Here is an 18,091-nt window from a genome sequence, read left to right as displayed (position 1 = left end):
CTTCTATTTGTTTCTTATAGTGTGGATGACAAGTTAAATAACAAGAAGAACCATAAAATGTGTCCCCAATACTATACAGCTGTGGAATAAACACTAGAGTTTCAAGTGCAATAATCTTTAAACTTATATATTCCCCAAATTCAGTCTTTCTGTGTGGTCTATTCCCCTAATTAAATCATTCAAATGGTGATTCCCCCGATTAACTACTGAAGGTAATAGGGCAAAGAAAGCATGAAAAAGACAAATACTCTTTATTTGGGGTTATATTCAAAAGTAATTAAATTTGTGAGGCAAATTATTAGGTGGTAAGGACATGAGTGGGAGGAAGCAGGACAGTTTGGGGGCTGTGGGTAGACCTGTGACCCTTCCACTACTCTTCACAAGCCAGGGGAGGTAGCAAGAGAATGATGGGTGTCCACCTCCATGATATTCCCTGGTGGGGTTCACGTCTGTGGCATAGCGACTGGCTGTTGTATTAGCAAGTGTCTCTACTTATCTCAATTAAGCAAATACTAATAGTTTGTGACCAAAGTTCCCAGAAGATTTTCTTTGTTTTAGAATTTTGAGCAGATTTAAGCCTATCGCTGAACTCCCTTGCATTCTAACACAGTTTCCTGAATGGGAGAAAAATGTATATGCAGCCTTACAGCTGGGGTCTGCATGTTCCCTGCATGTAACCCACAGCCTAGCTTCTGTATGTGACAGCCAAGGGATGTGTCCTGATGCGTGCCAACAGTGATACAAGCTGCAAACCAACAATGCCTATTTATAATATGTAGTCTATCTTTGTTTCAGCCACACCCATGCCACCCCTGACCTGTCAGTAACCTCTTGCCCATCCAGCACTGTATTTTAATCATAGCCCTAGCACAGGAATTATACAGAACACAGAAAACAGCTGTCATCTTGTGATTGCATCTACTGTAGAGTATCCCCAACATCTGCCCCATAAATACTCTTTCCCAAATCTAAGAGTCTTTGCTAAACTGATAAGATTTGCAGATCTGATGGAGATCCTTTGATTTAATACCAACGATACCCATGCAAAACATGGCCTTAATAACATCTATTTCTCTTGTTGCCTCATCTAGTTCTGAGAACATCACTGACTTGTGAAATAAAGATAAGCATCAACAAACTGTATCAGTATGGAAAACTATGACCTTGTAGTCAAGCTAATAAACTTCTCTCAAGGTCAAAATAAAAGTAATGTCATTTTGATTTCCTGAATTTTCTCCCTCTAAAATGACCAAATCGAGTAAGATTCCAGATTTTTCTAGGCAATAACATTCAACAGATGTGACTATTTTAACAATGTTGTGTTTCACTATTACAGTTATGATCTTTCATATCCAATTATTGATGCCCTTCTGTTACACCCTCATTCAAAATGTCACCTAAATTGCTACACGTCAGTCAATACTTTACTACAGACAAAGATGATCAAGAGACATAGTGGTTTCTATGACCACCATGTAATAGCATACTTGAACTTGAAGTTCCATTAAAAAATGTTGACATTACATCATATTTTAAGAACCCCTCTAAATGAAAAGTCACCCTTATTATGGAAGTCAAGAATTAAAAAAAAAAAAACTACTCTCAAATCTAACCCAAATAGCTTTATATACCCACTCTGCATATAAAACCAGTATGGTTTGATTTTTATAAAAACATTGTGTTGCTGCTTAGAGGGACCAAGTACCAAGTCAGATACAATAAATATGAAACCCTTGTCACTGACTGAATCCTAATGCTTTCTACTTTAAGTCTCCTGTAACATACCAACTAACTTCTCACTAAGCTATTAATGCCTATGTCTTCCAAAAGCTATTAATGCAAATGCATTTACTTCCAAAGAGTAAAATTGTTTCTAGTAAACTAGTAAAAATAGGTTTGCATCTTATGATTTTGTATCCCATACAATGTCAATCATAATGCCTTTATCATAGATTATAACTGAAAAATATTTGTTGGATTATGAATTTTAAAAAGCAGCCCATTTTTTTAAAAACACATCCATGACTTCAAATGGAAAGAGGAAATGACAGTTTTTTTATAGGTGTCATTTTACAGTTGGGCAAAATAAACAGATCCCCCACAATTAACTAAGAAAGATACTCTCAAATAAGTGATCTGAGCATAAGAAATTTTCTCCTGATGTAAACCACACATCAGCTTTTTCATAGAACTGATAAATATGGTGGAAAGCCCACTTGTGATGCCAGATGCATCAGGCCTAGCTTCTACAGTGAATCCTGGGTCTTCAGACTTTCACATCTGGGTGTTTTGTTTTTGTTTTTGTTTTCCTTCCCAGAATGCTAAAAAAGAACCTTACCTCTCTTGCCATTTAGTGATAACCAGAAATACACAAATGTCCATGCTATTTGTCAAAAGCATATTATTTGTGAAGTATCTGAAGACTGTTTGACTCAACAGACATTAAAAAGTTTGTAGGAAAGGGAAGTTCTGTATTACATGCTTTCCCCTCCTGAGGCGAGAAGGAGCAGAGGGGAGGGACAACCAAGATCAGATTCCACTTCCTAAGAAAGCCAGCAAAGCCAGCCCATTCCAGCTGAAAGGATTGTTCTCTCTTCTTACTTCTAATTACAGGAGCTACTTGTATCATTCCTTTAACCTTTTGCCAGTGGTTACTTACTTTTCCCCCCAGTCGTGCACAAAGGTACAGACTGTATCTGTACTTTAGATCTGCCTCTCTGTCTTTATAAGCAGCTACTTAGTTTTGATTGATGGGTAGTGGGCAGGCAAGACAGAATGTCATACCTTTAAAACTTCAGCTCTTATTGCTTTCATTTCTTAGTGTGCAATAAAACAAATTCTCCTGTTCCTTAAAAAAATTTAATGTTTTAATTTTTTTAAATATTAAATAAATTTATGAAATATTTAAGTAAGACACTTTTAAAGTACATGCCTAAAATGTTGGCCACACTGGAGATAAATATGGCAGCCCAAAGACAGAGAGAAAATTTATTGCCTAAACTTTTCACAATTTTATGTTATTTTTAGGCTATCCTTCAATATCAGGTGTTTTGCCACATTATTCTTTATGACTCAGAAAAATTATAAGTTCATCTGGTTGTGCATATATCTTTGGGTTTATAATTTTATCTTTTCCTTGTCTCTTTTATTGGATCTGAAGTTGTAGGGACAAGGAACAAGTTACATCTTCAACTTAGCCATGTGGGAAAAATCACGTGATTTGAAGCTGACCCATCTGGATGAGCTCAGCAAATGGTTAACCTCTCTGAGTCTAATTTTCTCAACTAAAAAATGGCAGAAGTGATCTATTGGTAAGGATTCCCAAGAATGCTTGCAAAGTGTCTTCCACATAGTAGAAGTTCAACGTACATATAACATCTGTTATTACTACACTCTTTGTACAGTGCTATTAACAGTGCTTAAACTATAGCTTTGCCTATTCCATAAATTTTATTCACTGGGTGAAGGGAAGCAAACACTTGAATGTCTCCTGTGGACGAATTTTTCTACAAATATAAACAAAAAAGCATAGTTGTCATGTAAAATCATTCATTTCTTCTGTATTTAAGAAAGACTTCACCAGAAATAAACAAGGAAAACAGATTGAGACATTATACTGGACCATCACCAAGTATGTATTACTAGAATATACTCTGGTTCCCATGCTCTATATTGCATGTAGCAGAAAAGGCACATGAAGAAATCTAAGGATGGAAGAACTACATTTCTTTATGACCTTCTTTGAAAGATAAACTCCTTGGGGAAATACAATTTATTCGGATTATCAAGACCCTGCTGTGCAAATCTACAGTCTGGGAGCACACTATGGAGATCAAAAAATATTTACTTTATTCTGTTGGGCATAAAAGCTTTTAATGAATGCATAATTAAGGCAAAAAAGTGTATACAGCTTTAGAAATTCCACTGCTGAGCCAGGCCATTAATATCCAAGGCACCATACCCGGTTGTGATTCCACCTGTTTCCTATTTGGATTACAACCTAGTTATAAATCAAGGTATTATGTGACTACAGGACCTGGTGCTGCAAAAAGGATTGCACTCCAGGAGTAGAGGAGGCAGCATGAAGGGCTTTGTTGTGGGTGTGTGGGCAAGCGCTGGCCCCTTGGAACATGTTGAAACAAACAACCAAATAAACAAAACCAAAACATTTTAATAGCCTTGGGATGAATCACGTAGCAAAAAAATTAGCATGTGTATTATGTATATAAAGGGATCTGTGAGTTTCCTCTATAAGATTTTACATGAGGGTTGATGGGGTGAAGTTAATTTTTATGAAAGAAAAAATGAGCAATTCATTGACAATGCAGACCACATTACCTGTGATATAATAAAATAATGTAAAAGTGGGTATTTTTATCTGGTATACCTCATTTTTATCTCTGCATACATATACAGAGAGATATATTTGTATATAAGCATATACATATATCTGGACAACTATATGCAACTATATATTCTTATATTTATACAAATATGTATATGATACATTCTGATTCAACTAAAACAAAATATTAGCAGCAATTGAAAAAAAAAACACTGGAAAAAAAAAACCCCTCAGCATGCTCTAATTCTTGGAGTCTTTGAAGGCCTATTTAAATATATTTGTGGTGTATAACAGAGGAATTCTACAATTAGGTTACTAATACATTTTCATAATCAGTGTATGCATAATATCCAAGGCTCATGAATAATTTTATATTGTTCTTTGGGAAAGTCTGTAGTAAGCTGGAAATCTAGGAAGGAAGCACAGAGACATGGCCACCATCAACAACTAATAATTCGAGCCCCATTCACCATGTGTGGCAAAATGCTATTGCAAAGTTTACTAAAGCTGGCTCAGCACATCAAGCAATTACCACTGAATTATGGACTATAGAGGAACTTATACACATATTTTTCTTTCTTTAATTGAAAATAGTCTATCTGTGCAACTAGGGCTTTAAAATTTCAGTAACCATCAACTTTTTTTGAACTATGAGAGGCAAAATCAGGTTACATTTTTTTTTAAAGAACAACACAGAAGTTATTATGATGTATTTCCTTACTTAGCTCTGGTATACAAAATCAGAGTGCTGAAAATTAGCTCAATTCTGTAGACAGTCTATGTGGATAACTGCACTTAATCATTATTATACATAAAAATGAGGATTGGAAGGGGGTTTTTCTTGGTGGTTTGTTTCAAATCTGCATTGTCTTGACTTTTTATATTTTGGATGTTGTGAAGGATACATAACATCGATATTTTCATAAGTACAAACTAGGACCAGTTTGAATTTATCTGAATATGAGGACACTTTTGAAATCCAAGTGTCAGTGATTTACCAGGCACATAATTGACATGGTGTGGCAACAGCGTCTAAAGCAGTGGTTCTCAAACTGTGGTCCCCAGACCAGTATGTCGCTGTCAGTTGGGATCTTGTTAGAACACAGATTCTCAGTCTCCTCACCAGACCTCCTGAATCAGAAACTCTGGGAGTGGGTCCCAGGAGTTTGTTTTAACCAGCCATTCAGGTGATTCCACATATGGTCAAGTTTAAGAACCACTAATACAGAGTATGCATTTGAGTAAAGAATGGAATGACTCTATATTCTTGCAGCAAAACAAATTGACCCCACTCCTTCATCCCAGCCTCTGCAGCGGGCAAACATACTGAATGCAAGAGGCTAAGGCCAGGGTACCTAGAGCTGATTTAATGATACAGACAAGCAGTCATTTTCCCAGGGCCTGAGCACACGTCCTTCAATGTGGGAAAAGGCCAGAAACCTGTTCTAAAGGACATCTGTGGATAGAGAATGAGAAAGGGGGAGGAGAAGGTTCAGGAAGGAATGACAATTGGGAGGGAGGTGGGCATGTCAGTAGCATTCTCCTAGTAAGGAATAACTTATATTTTTCTTCTTTTAAACAAATTCACTGCTTTCATTTCCCCTAGTTAGGAGACCTTAGAACACCACACAACTACATTATAAAAAATTCCTACCACAGGGAGGTTTCATGGCACCAGAAGGAACACAAACAAAGATGGATTTTTAAGCAACTACTTTATGCTAAGCTAGAAAGGAAAGCTGTTTTTCCATTTTTTTTTCTTGGATTCTGTATATGAGAATGGGGCAAGATGTTTTATTTCCAGGAAGGGTGAGAGAAATGGTAAAACAAAACTGCCTAAGTACAAAGCAATAGTACCACGTAAATGTGTTGCTTTTAAAAGCACTGATTTTGCTATTTATTAAAGTACAATTTCAGTGTATGTTTTCACAATTCAGAGGCAGAGAGAAAGTGATGGTTCATTTAAATTATTTGCGACTTTTTTCCCCTAAAATAATCAATATATGCCCTTCTACAAAATCAAAGAGAAGGGGCTAAAAGAAAAAATATCTTTTACAGAATGGTGATTACTTTCAAAATTTTCAGGAACAGACTTACTTGTCCAATATGCTGTCAATTGGAGGTAGGTAGTAAATTTGCTGACATTTCCAGGAATGAAGGAAGACAAGAGTGAAGCGAAAGGGGAAGAATATGACTGTAGAACTAACAGAGGAATTCACAAGGGAAACAATGCATTCTATTGGCTCTGGTTTCTAGGGCACCTACTATAGGCTAATACTGCACTATCTCATTGAATCGTCCAATATCCCTAAAAGGTAGATTGTATACAAGATCCCATATCTGTATTTTACAGATGAGGAGTGGGGGCAAAGAGGTTAAGTAGTTTGCCCAAGGTCACATAACTCTGGGACATAAACTTGTATCATGGGGAAATAGATAGGTAAATAAACACAGACAATATAATGTGATCAGCACCCTGGAAGACTACTCATAATTAATGAAGAAGAGAGAAATCTGACTCCAACTAGGTGGACTGACCGGGCAACTCCAAAAGAGAAGACAACACGTGAGCAAGGTACTTAAAGGTTAAAGAGGAATTCATAAGGTGACAAAAGGAGGGAAGAATAATCCACCGAGAAGGAGGCTTCATACAGAGTTTCATGTACAGAGAAATGCATGAAGTTCATAATGACTGTGGCATCACACACAGGTAGTAATTTTTTTTAAAGGGCTAAAGAGATAGAAGTTTCATAATAAAGATGGAACCTAGGTGTCAGATTAGAAGAAATGAACCTTATCCTGAGTTTGTGGTGATCTACTGACTAATGAATGATTTTAAGCAAGACTATGACATTATCAGCCTGTTTTATTTCTGTGTTTTGGTTTTTTTTGTTTTACAAACCAGTCAATTAGAATTTTTTAAAGCTATTTTTACAAAATCAGTCAAACACTTTCAAAGGAGGTAGCAGAATAGAGCAAGAGTGAAGGCAGATTCATTGGCTAGCAGGAAGTTTCTTTAGTCTAGGAAATAATGAAAATTTAAATGAAGACAGTGGTAACAGGAATAGAATGAGAGGGATTTAAAGCATTAAGAGGGTTCATACAAAAACCTGTACACAGATGTTTACGGCAGATTTATTCATAACTGCCTACACTTAGAAGCAACCAAGAAGTTCTTTCAGTAGGTGAAGGGATAAATAAACTGATACAACCAGGTAATGGAATATTATTCAGTCATAAAAATAAATGGACCATCAGGCCACAAAAAGATATAGAGGAAATATGTGAAAAGGCTACATACTGTCTGATTCCAACTTCACAACATTCTTTAACAGGTAAAACTGTGTAGACAGTATAAAGATTAGTGGTAGCCAGGGGTTGAGGTGGGAAAGGGAGGAATGAATAGGCAGAGCACAGAAAAATTTTAGGGCAGTAAGACTACTCTGCATGATACTGTAATGGCAGATACATTTCATTATACATTTATCCAAACCTATAGAATGGACAACACCAAGAGTGAACCATAATAATGTAAACTGTGAACTCTTGATAATGATGTACCAGTGTAGGTTCACCAATGATAACAAATGTACCACTTTGGTGGGGGATGTTAATGAGGGAGGTTATGCATATGTGGGGGAGGGTTATTAATAAGAAATGTCTGTATCTTCTTCTCAATTTTGTTGCAAACCTAAAACTGCTCTCAAAAATTGCATTTAAAAAAGTGAAAGAGGTTGAGTTGAAAGGTCTTGGTGACAATGTATGTTGGGGCACAAGGAGATGAAGGATTTTAGGATGACTCCTGGGTTTGTAACTTGGGTTCACACTCAGAAAGGTCATGTGCCCTGCGATATCCAAGAAGAAATGCTGATTAGGCAGCTAGCCCCAAGATGACAAAGCATGCTGTTCTTGGGTAAAATAAGAATGGAACACATCAGGGAGACAAGAGAGAAAAAGAACAAGGTTGGAAATCTATTGTGTAACCAGGTGATAAGGATCCATCTTGGGTTTCAGGGAAATAAATTGTTTTGTGGGCCATTAAAGTGACTTAGATTCTACAGCAAGGTGTTGATTAGCATTAGACAATAGGCTGGGGGCACAGCTGAGCTACTACCCAGAAAGGTAATCCAGACCTGACAGATGTCCGTGATAATGAAGATTTTAAAAACAAGGCATACTTAACAGCTGTTTAAGAAGCTAACCCAATAGAGTTTAGAAGGATTCATGAGACCATGGAGCAGTGTAAGATTCTAGCAAGGTTTCTGCTTTGGGTTACTATAAGGATGGTAGTTTTCTAACAAAGATGGGGAGGAAAGGGGAGTGTGTGAGACTGAGTACAGATGAATATAAAGTGTGGGGAGGGGCAGATACCAAGTGCAAATGTTGGCTGAGCAAAGAGGTCTGGTGCTCGGGAGAGGGGACTGCAGTCAGTAGCCCTCAGCATGTGGATGAAAGAGAGCGACAGTAAGCAGAGAGTAGTACCAGCATGGAGCCACTGTGCCCAGATGAAGAGTGAAGGAGCTGCTCAAAGAAGAGCTTATGTAGGATCTGAATGAAAAGAAGAATTAGGAGAGAGTCTTGAGAAAAGAAAACTGTAGCCGAGTGGAGCTACCAATGTGGAAATGCTGTAGAGCGGTCACATTAAGACACCACAAGGGGCCCACTGCCTTTGATAATTGGGCGGCTTTGGGACCTTTGTTGGAACAGCTGTTGAGGAGTAATGAGGCAGAGGACTGAGTTCAATAGGATTGAAGAGTGAATAGAAGATAAGGAAGTACAGACACTGATCACGGTTTGGAAGTGAATGGGAGACGGCTGTGATACTGAGAGAAGAAGAGAAGTCTGTCCTATCTTATTGATCCTATTTTAAAAACCAAAGGAAGGAGCCAGTGGAGAAGGAGACATTGAAACCACAGGAAACACAGAAGCACACTATAGAGTCAGGGGCAGAAAGGCTGTTTAGCCTTAGAGGAAAAGGCAGACATTTAACTATGAGTAGAAACATATTGAGGGTGGATGGTGGGTGGGGGTATGAATATCTCAAACGAAACACAGATTTTCTTGTAATGCCTCTAATTTCCAAGTATTAAAAACAGAATTAAATGAGATTGGTATTTGTTTGCTTTGTGTATTGATTCTGAAATCCAGCATTCATAAAACATTGGAAACGTTTTACTTTTGAGAAAAACATGCTGAAATTTTAAAATTGCCCAGCTAACAACGCTAACTTTGAATCAAAATTACTAGTAGGAGAAAAATCCTTCAAGGCAATCTTTTTTCTATTTAAAAACTTAACAAACAAGGATGATACAGTCAACCTCAGATTATCCACATAACGAATTAAAATGCCAAAATGACCCCTGGCCAGCCAGCATGCCTCTGAATTGCCACTATTGACATCCTTTGCTATGGACTTACAGAATAAAAGCCAACCTAATAGCATATGAAAAAAGTAATTGGGATCTTAAAATGGCTACTAAAAGATCTTATGGTACATATTAGAGCCAAATATTAATGTTATTTGGCAAATATGACATTTTGGATTATCCGTGCCAGAGAGCAAATACTCTCAACTAGAGCAAATAATTAGTAGTTGGCTAAGATATACTAGGGCTGATACATTTCCATCCTTTCCGATCATTTTCACTGATTAAAAAAAATCCAAAATATTAAACCATTTGTAATATATTTTCCAAACTTTATACTCTAACTTTCTCCAAATAGAAAAGTATCAGCTCCAGTGAACTATGGAACAGCATGTGGTTGGTGTATTTGATTAGGGGCATATTAAATATATATGTTGGTACAATCATTTGTCTTATCTAATGTGGAAAAAATAGCTCAGTGTTAGAGAAAAATGAGCATGAGTTCTAACTTCTCAACGTTGAAGATAAATTATTCTATTCAGAACACCCACCATGTATTATATATTTAGGAGATTCTGTTAATTTAATAATTAAAATTATAATAATACATTATTTGGAAGAGATAACTTTCTATACATCACTACAGTGTTACTTAGTTAAATAATCACAACCCTATCATAATGCTGTAAAATACGCAAGATCCTCAATGCCAAATGCAATTCCCACAGAAAGTATTTCCAACTTACAAAAATGTATTCAATGGGTAAAACTAATGAAAGACTGACTTATTAATATATTTTCTTCTCCTAATATAAAATCTCAATATGGAAAAAGCAGGGCAAAATTACTGAGTGGATTCACTATCCATTCCCTCAATACATACTGCTGTGAACTGAACTGTAGCCCTCTAAAATTCCTGTGTTGAAGCTCTAAGCCTCCACGTGATGGTAGTTGGAGATGTGGCCTTTGGGAGGTGATTCAGAAGAGTGAAGGGCGGGGGGGGGGGGGTGTCATGTGATAGCATTAGTGTCCTTATATGAAGACACATCCAAGAGCCTGCTGTCTCTCTACCCTGCAAGAACACAGCAAGAAGGCGGCCATCTGCAAGCCAGGAAGAGGGCTCTCACCAGAACACCATTGCACTGGCACCCTGACTTCAGACTTCCAGCCTCTGGAGCTATGAAAAATCATGTCTATTGTTTCAATCACCCAGTCTGGGGCATTTTGTTATGGCAGCCCAAGCTGACAAATACACATCCTGGGCTCATGTGATGAGAAGGAAGGGTTAAGACATAGAGGGCAGTTAGGCCTGATCCCTGCCTTCAAGAGCCCCGGGGTAAACTGAGGTGGGCGAGACATTCTGCAACCACATTAACCCATGAGGAAATTGATGCAAAAGCAGCAGTGTAATACTTTCAGCTTCTGTGAAGCTATTTCAAGGATCCAGTGCTTCTCAAAGTTGAAAGCGGAAAACATACATTCTTGGTAAAAGAACAGTAAAACCACCATTTATGGGGGAAAAAAGGAACAAAATATCCAGAATTCTAATATCCTCATGAGAGACTAACATTCTATAAACCTTTGTACCTTCACCGAAGAGAGAAAAATGACGAATTCTCATGGTAGCCCATTTAGTGTAAACTAAATGAAGACAAGGGATGACTAATAAGCATCAGTCACAGAGGAGGGAGATTTAGGGCGCGAAGCTGTTTGCTCCCTCTCGCTCCTTTACGTTCTTGGCTTCGGAATGATTAATAGCCAGAATTTTGGCTTTGCTTTACTAGATGATCCAAATGTGCACACTGTAAACAGAACAACACCTTCAATCTGGCGAAATGATCTTTTACGCTTGTAAAAGCAGAAAATAAAACAAATGAAAAAAATAATAATAAAACAAATGCCCCTCTGTTTTCCTGGTGGTGATAAAACGCTCTACCTAAAGCACGCATGTCCCTTCCCTCTCCCTTCACAGCAGCGCGTCTCCTCTTTCAGGTCACGTCTTTCACATAAAAGTGCTAAACTAATGCCGCTTAATGACAAATTAATGTCCATGAATAAAAAATACACCTCTAATAGCATAGAGTAATTTGCCATTACAATATCATCATTGGACATGCCCCTGGTTTAATACGATGTATTTAATTCATAACCTAATGAGTGATATATAAAAAGAGGGAGATGAACCCTGCAATTACATTTATGTGAGTCTGTCACCTTATTTGTAAAACCTTAGAGTCATTTACATTCAAATTAGAACAAATGAGTGATTTCACAAAGTGCAGTGATAAATGACCACAGCAGCCCAAGACAAAACTGTATTTCCTGTGAACACATTAACAGTTTCCTATTATTTGTTAAAAATTACACTGCATATTGCCCAGTGTGGTGTGAATAATGACTTTTTTACTGATTAGGTCAGAAGACTAATATGTAGCAAAATAAATAATTTTTCTTTTCATTTTTTCTGATTTTTGCTTTAAATTAACTACTGAATTCTGGTGGATTCATACTGCCACCTGCTGCCTAGGAATAGACACTAAGAGTGTTTTCCTATCAAAAGGAGTTTATTCACCACTTTTGTGGCCTTATTTAGAAAGTCTACGTGACTGTTCTTTCTTTTCAGTATATTTCAACTGCATGTCATACTCAAGGCTGATACTTGGCAAACAAACAAACAAAAAAAAACCACTTGCTAATTAAACAATAAGATATACTATTTGTTCTTTGGGGGAGGTGGTACAAAATATACAAACTTTTTTTTTTTTTTTAAAGCTAACTACAAAAAAAGACATTTTCAGCAAAGCATGTGTCTCCTAATGCACCACTTTCAGGGGATACAAAGTCCAGTAGCAAGTTCCTGATTTTATGACACGTGCATCAGGAAAGGAGAAGGTGGGGGAGGGGTGTGTGTGTGTGTGTGTGTGTGTGTGTGTGTGTGTGTGTGTGTTTTCGCTGCTCCTGCTCCTTAGTACAGTCTGAGGGGGCTGAAAGCCTCTGCCTGCCACCTGCCCTTCTCCCCTAATGACAAGTCCCAGAATGAAAGGTCACCTTAGAGGCCAGAGCACACAGTGGGCTAGAAAAGGCACTAAGGTTGCCGAGGAGGCTGGGGAGAAACCAGCCTGGCCTCAGAGATGAGGCTAAGGATGTTCCAGAATGGTCCTCAGAGGAGCTAATGGGCCTTTCCACTGGATCAACATCCTAGTTCTGAATTTAAGTTTTCCATCCATAAAAAGAAAATAATAGTCACCCGCTTTAAGGGGTTCCTTAGCAGAGGGAAAATGAGAATCACTGTCCAAAACATTTAGTATGGAGAAGCCCTCAATAAAAGCTGTTTCCCTGCTCTAGGAAAGCTAATGATGGTTCTGGGGACTATGGTTTGGCATGGAGAGAGGCTAGAAACATGCAGACCCTTCAGGAGGATATGATGAACTCATCATAATCTATAGCCAATAACAATGAGAGCCTCCCAAAAGAGTAAGAACATTAGCGATGAAGAAAAGGATCAGATCTGAGAGGTATTTGGGAGGTAGAATCAACTGAGCTTGGTAACTAATTGGATATGACAGTGAGGAAGGATTCTAAGACTACGTCCGAATTTCTAGACAACTAGTAGATTGATGGTACCATCAATAGAGAAAAGGATATGTTAAGTTTGAACTGCGTGTATGATATTTAGGTGAAGATGTTCAGCAGCTAATTTTAAAAGCCTAGGAAAAATCAGAGTTTGTAAAACAAACTGGATTCAAAAAGTCTGTAACGTTTACCTGAGGGACTCACTAAACCAGGGGACACACTAGGTACCACTACATCTGTAGCCTATCATTCCCGAGGATGGTCTGCAGAGTTCCTTTATAAGATTTAAAATAGTGAGTGGTATGTATAGAAACATGTATACTCTGAAAAGCAAGTTAATTCATGCATTTTACTGAACCCATTTTGAAGACAGTAACTGCTCTTTAATGAATTTAATAAATTGCATCTTTCTGATGAAATTTTTAAAAAGAGCACCATGTACAAGGAAGAGGAGCAGAAGGAGGGAGGAGAAGGGAAATAAGGGTTCATAGTTTGTTTGGACCTGCATCTCAAACAGCAGATGAAGGTCGACAGGTCATGCATATTAAGAGTACACTAACAGGACAGGCCACATAGGAGTGTCATCTGGAACCGCATGGCCACGTGGGTGAAGAAGGATACAAACCCGAGCTGTTGTTGGTAAATCCCCTCATCTTGGGATGACAGGCTAGTGCTGTAGCCACTGCCCATTCCAAGCCCCCTCCCCCACCACTACTCATCTTTCCCACCACTGGTCTCCCCGTTTATTCCTCAAACATGCACTGAGAACCTGTGTGTTCACAAGAGCCTGCCACTGAGAGTGCCTGGGGACTAAAAATGAATAAGGTGAAGGCACCACAGCCTAGGAAGCTAATTCAATGGCTGTCCTCAATGCCTGAGGAAGATTGCTCCCACGGTTTGGGGTCCCTGCCCTCAGCAGCCTACCAGAGGGAAAACAAGAAAAATAAGAGCATACAGTGGACTCAAGTGCCCCTTCCACTTGCTGGGGGTGGCAGCAGTGGCATTTACATCTGCACAGAGGAGTTTCAGGCCAGGCAACAGCTGATGCCTCCAAGACTGAAGGAGTGTCAACCACAGGGTTCTCCTTAGACTTGTTTTTTAATGAGCACCAGAGAACAATAGGAGGGATCAGAGCAAGGTCTATCTTTCACAACTCTGGAAGAAAACCAAAGAGTGGTAATTTCAGAATAACAGATAAGACCAGACATCTTAGTGGGGAGAACGGCTTCACAGACTCCTAGTTGGACACAGTACTAAACAAGAATGGAGAATATGTTAGCCTTGATTGACAGGGCACAACTTCTCTGGGTATTTTAAGCACTGAGTATTTTTCATTGTAACAAAAATATTTTAATACACCCGATAAAACGGTCCCTTATGAAATTAAGAATCAGTTGAACGATCATACCAAAACACTGTAAGTAGGGAGTTATAAGACTATATCAAAATATAAAAGCAGACTGACCCACTCTGGTAATTTTACAATCCTAAAAAAGAGGAAGGGTATATGTTTTTTAGAAGACTGACATAATGAAGATTTCTACATACACATGGCTTTGGTTCCCTTGAGGTTTTCTTCCCCAAGTTGGACACCATGCAACATCACAGATAAAAAGGAAAAATAAAGTTCTGTGAGAGAACAAAATAGAAACACTGGAGAAAAGAAAGTGAAAATTTCAACCATTGATCAAGTAGGATAATAATAAGCAAACTGTCCACAAAATATATCTATATGCAAGTGACATTTTTCCTCAACACAATAATGAACTGCAAAAATTAAGTTCCAAAGCGCACAAGTCACTTGGTATCTCAACAAATTCATCTGATGGGGTAAGGGAAAGTACCCATGAACTTCTGATGTTCATCCAGAATGCTCATTTATAGAAATTACAGGTGTATGTAAACACACACACACACACACACACACACACACACACACTGGTATATACACACTATTCTAACATGCATCACGATAATGAGCACTATGACCAAATTTTTGGCAACATACATTATTGAATATTACCTGCCATGGAAAAAGTGAATCAGGTGATGATGCTGAAGGCTCAAGTTGCAATATTTGATGTAAAAATGTCAAATAAAAGTAATTTCAATTTCACAAGTCAAACACACACCTCTGAAGTCTTGTAACCTTTCTCTGTTATTCCCATTTGCTACTTGCAGAAAGGGATTAAAAACAGCTCTCCCATACCACCCAACACTATTGAGGGGAAAAGAAAGGAAAATAAGATGAAAATAGTTAAACATTTACTGTTAGATTAAATGCACTGAGATAATGACAAAACTTTCATCTACTGTATTTGAACTGTTTCTCAGGTGACGGTGGCTGACACCCCTCACACTATCTCACAGGGAGCACTGGCTCCCATTTCCCAAGGTTGCTGGGAAGATGCAATCAGATGATACATGAGAAAGAGATTTAGTAACTACCTCCCTAGTGAGTAACGGAAGTCAACAATAATGGCTTTCTTTAGAATTAGAGAAAATGACTAGGAAGAAAATAAAATAATTGGGCAGGAAAACAAATAGGATTTTTGTACTTACTAACATGTCATATGCACAAGGACAGTAGAACTAAATTGTGTGGGTTTGTCGTTTTTAAAAAATGTATTTTCACTGTTGCTATAATGCTGTAATAAATGCAAATAAAAATCATGCCCGTGGAGGAAATGAGAGATCCCAATATAGGAAATTAGTACTTAACTCTGTAAAATAAAAGAGCCTCACAGCTACACTGTCTACCTAAGACATCCCATATCTTCCTACTGAAACAAAAGTTTTTATCCAAGAACAAAGAGTGGTCTCCGGAATCAGAAAGGCCTATCACTCACCAGCTATATCACCTCAGGCAAACTGAGTACTTTGAAAAATCTCTGACTTTTCACCCATTAAAATGTGCAAATTGTTATGAAGGCTGAACATGGAACACGGGTGCTCAGTGGATGGGCGTCTTCTCCCTCTCCCCCTCCCGGAGCCCCTCCTGATCCTCCCGGCACAGCAGGGGAGGAGGGCACAGATCACTTAGCACTTTTCCAGCACTTACTGCCTGGAAAGTTCATGCGGTAATTAACTATATATGACTTGGTGATATATTAGCTACTGTTGCTGAAATCTTAAGTGTCTATCCAACTTTTTGTGCATTTGGGGTTATTCCTGCAGCCAGACAACACTGCTTCAGAGGAAGACCCTTCTCAGTGTCATCTCCCAAGTACCTCGGCAGTAAACCCTGGGCACGACTGTTGAGTTACTCTGCTGCCCAAGGGCAGTGAGGATCTGGGGTAGGCAGGGAGTGTGGGGGACATGAGAGCTTCAGTTGCCCCTCTGGGAATCTCTTGGCCTGTGTCCTGGAGAAATTCTACTACAACAAGCCACCCCCAACTTCCATTTTACAGTCTTGGCACAGGTGAAGTGGGGGAGGGTACAGCTGATGACTGCAGGGGGAAGGGACACGAAGGGCACAGTAGCAGGATGAAAGCTCACATACCTGGATGAGATAGTGGGAACATAAATTGAGAAGCTCCAACAGCTGTAGGTGACTGCCAGCTGCTAATACATCCTGGATCACACCTGGCTCCAACAAAATCTGTTTTGGTTTTTAATAAAAAGAAAGCTATCAGTTACTTACAAATTAATACTTGCTTAATATGCAAATACACTGTATTTAAATTGCTGCTGAACAGCCTATATCTGAATTAATATTGTGCTTTATTATGGAAGTCAGTTCTTTTTCTTCTATTCTGATTGAGTTATGGCCCCCACTCAGATAGCTGAGTTGTCACTTCCAGAACCCATTTCTTATGTGTAAAGCTCTGCACTTAACCACTTATTTTTGTAGGAAGGCATGAACATTTGCAAAGAACAATTCTTAAAATTCTATTTGTGATGGAGGTAATCTTATAAAATGGAAAAGAACCAAAGTTTAGTTTTTCAAAGTACATTTCACAATTTTGTAGGTCACAGAAACAGTATTGTTAACAGACATTTTAGGGAAAGGGGGTTTATGTTTCCCCCTTTCAATAGGAGACCACAGCGGCTACTATTCCATTGTACTTCGGAGTCCTACAACAGCAAATTTCAGCCAAAACCTTCATGTTTCTTTTTCCCAATCTCAGATTCTCTAATCCTTTCCACTTCAAATGTAAGAAGGAGAAACCGCATTTTCAGACTACAAAGAAATCACAGAGAAGTAAAGCTTCCCCAAAACACTAGTGATATCACTTCTGCCTTTTTTTCTGGCTAAGTCCAACTTTGTGTCTCCTGTTGCCAGTTCTTGAGCTGCTGCACAGGGCTGGAGGCAAACACACAACCACAATGACTAAATTCCTTTTACATGCATGACTGCCAGGCACAAAGAGGCCAAAAGTCCTGCGCCTGCCATCCCAACCCATCCCCAAGCCCAGGGTTTCCCAAAGTCTCATCTCTGCACGAGCAGCACCAGCAGCACCTGGGAATATGTCACAATTGCAAATTCTTCCGTGCCTCCCCAGACCTAAATGAATTAGAAACTTTCAGGGTGAGGTCCAGCAACTAGTGTTGTAACAAGGTCCCTGGTGGTTCTGATGCACAAGGGAAGCCTAAGAAACACTGGTGTGGTCAACTCACTCTACTCCTTCCCCCCTTTCTCCTCAAGCCTCCACCTGCTCCTTTCTCTCCTTACTCTAACCCCATGATCTCCCAAAGGTTCCCAACACCAAATCTACCAAGGTAGGTGGCTTGTATCAGCACATTTGGTTTTTCTCAACATTCCATTTGTGCACTAGATCTCAACCCCTTCTGCCAGCAATTGGCC

The 18,091-nt window shown here is 38.7% G+C and overlaps 1 protein-coding gene across 5 annotated transcripts in view; it reads right to left on the bottom strand.

The window, feature by feature from the left end:
* The window catches only part of KLHL32 (kelch like family member 32), a 238,752-nt gene that overhangs the window by 98,710 nt on the left and 121,951 nt on the right, over positions 1 to 18,091 (bottom strand). For all 5 annotated transcript variants that reach the window (XR_007462784.1, XM_049654024.1, XM_049654028.1 and 2 more), the window contains one exon: positions 16,787 to 16,885. Coding sequence is in view for 4 of the 5 variants with exons in the window: in XM_049654024.1 (XP_049509981.1) it covers positions 16,787 to 16,885 (99 nt within the window). In the remaining variant the exon portion in view is untranslated. The remainder of the gene's footprint in view (positions 1 to 16,786; positions 16,886 to 18,091) is intronic.

This window comes from Panthera uncia (assembly GCF_023721935.1).
Source record: "Panthera uncia isolate 11264 chromosome B2 unlocalized genomic scaffold, Puncia_PCG_1.0 HiC_scaffold_24, whole genome shotgun sequence".
In the NCBI taxonomy this organism is placed as follows: domain Eukaryota; kingdom Metazoa; phylum Chordata; class Mammalia; order Carnivora; family Felidae; genus Panthera; species Panthera uncia.
The sequence above is the reverse complement of the archived record's forward strand: the minus strand, read 5'-3'. Positions and strand labels throughout refer to the sequence as shown.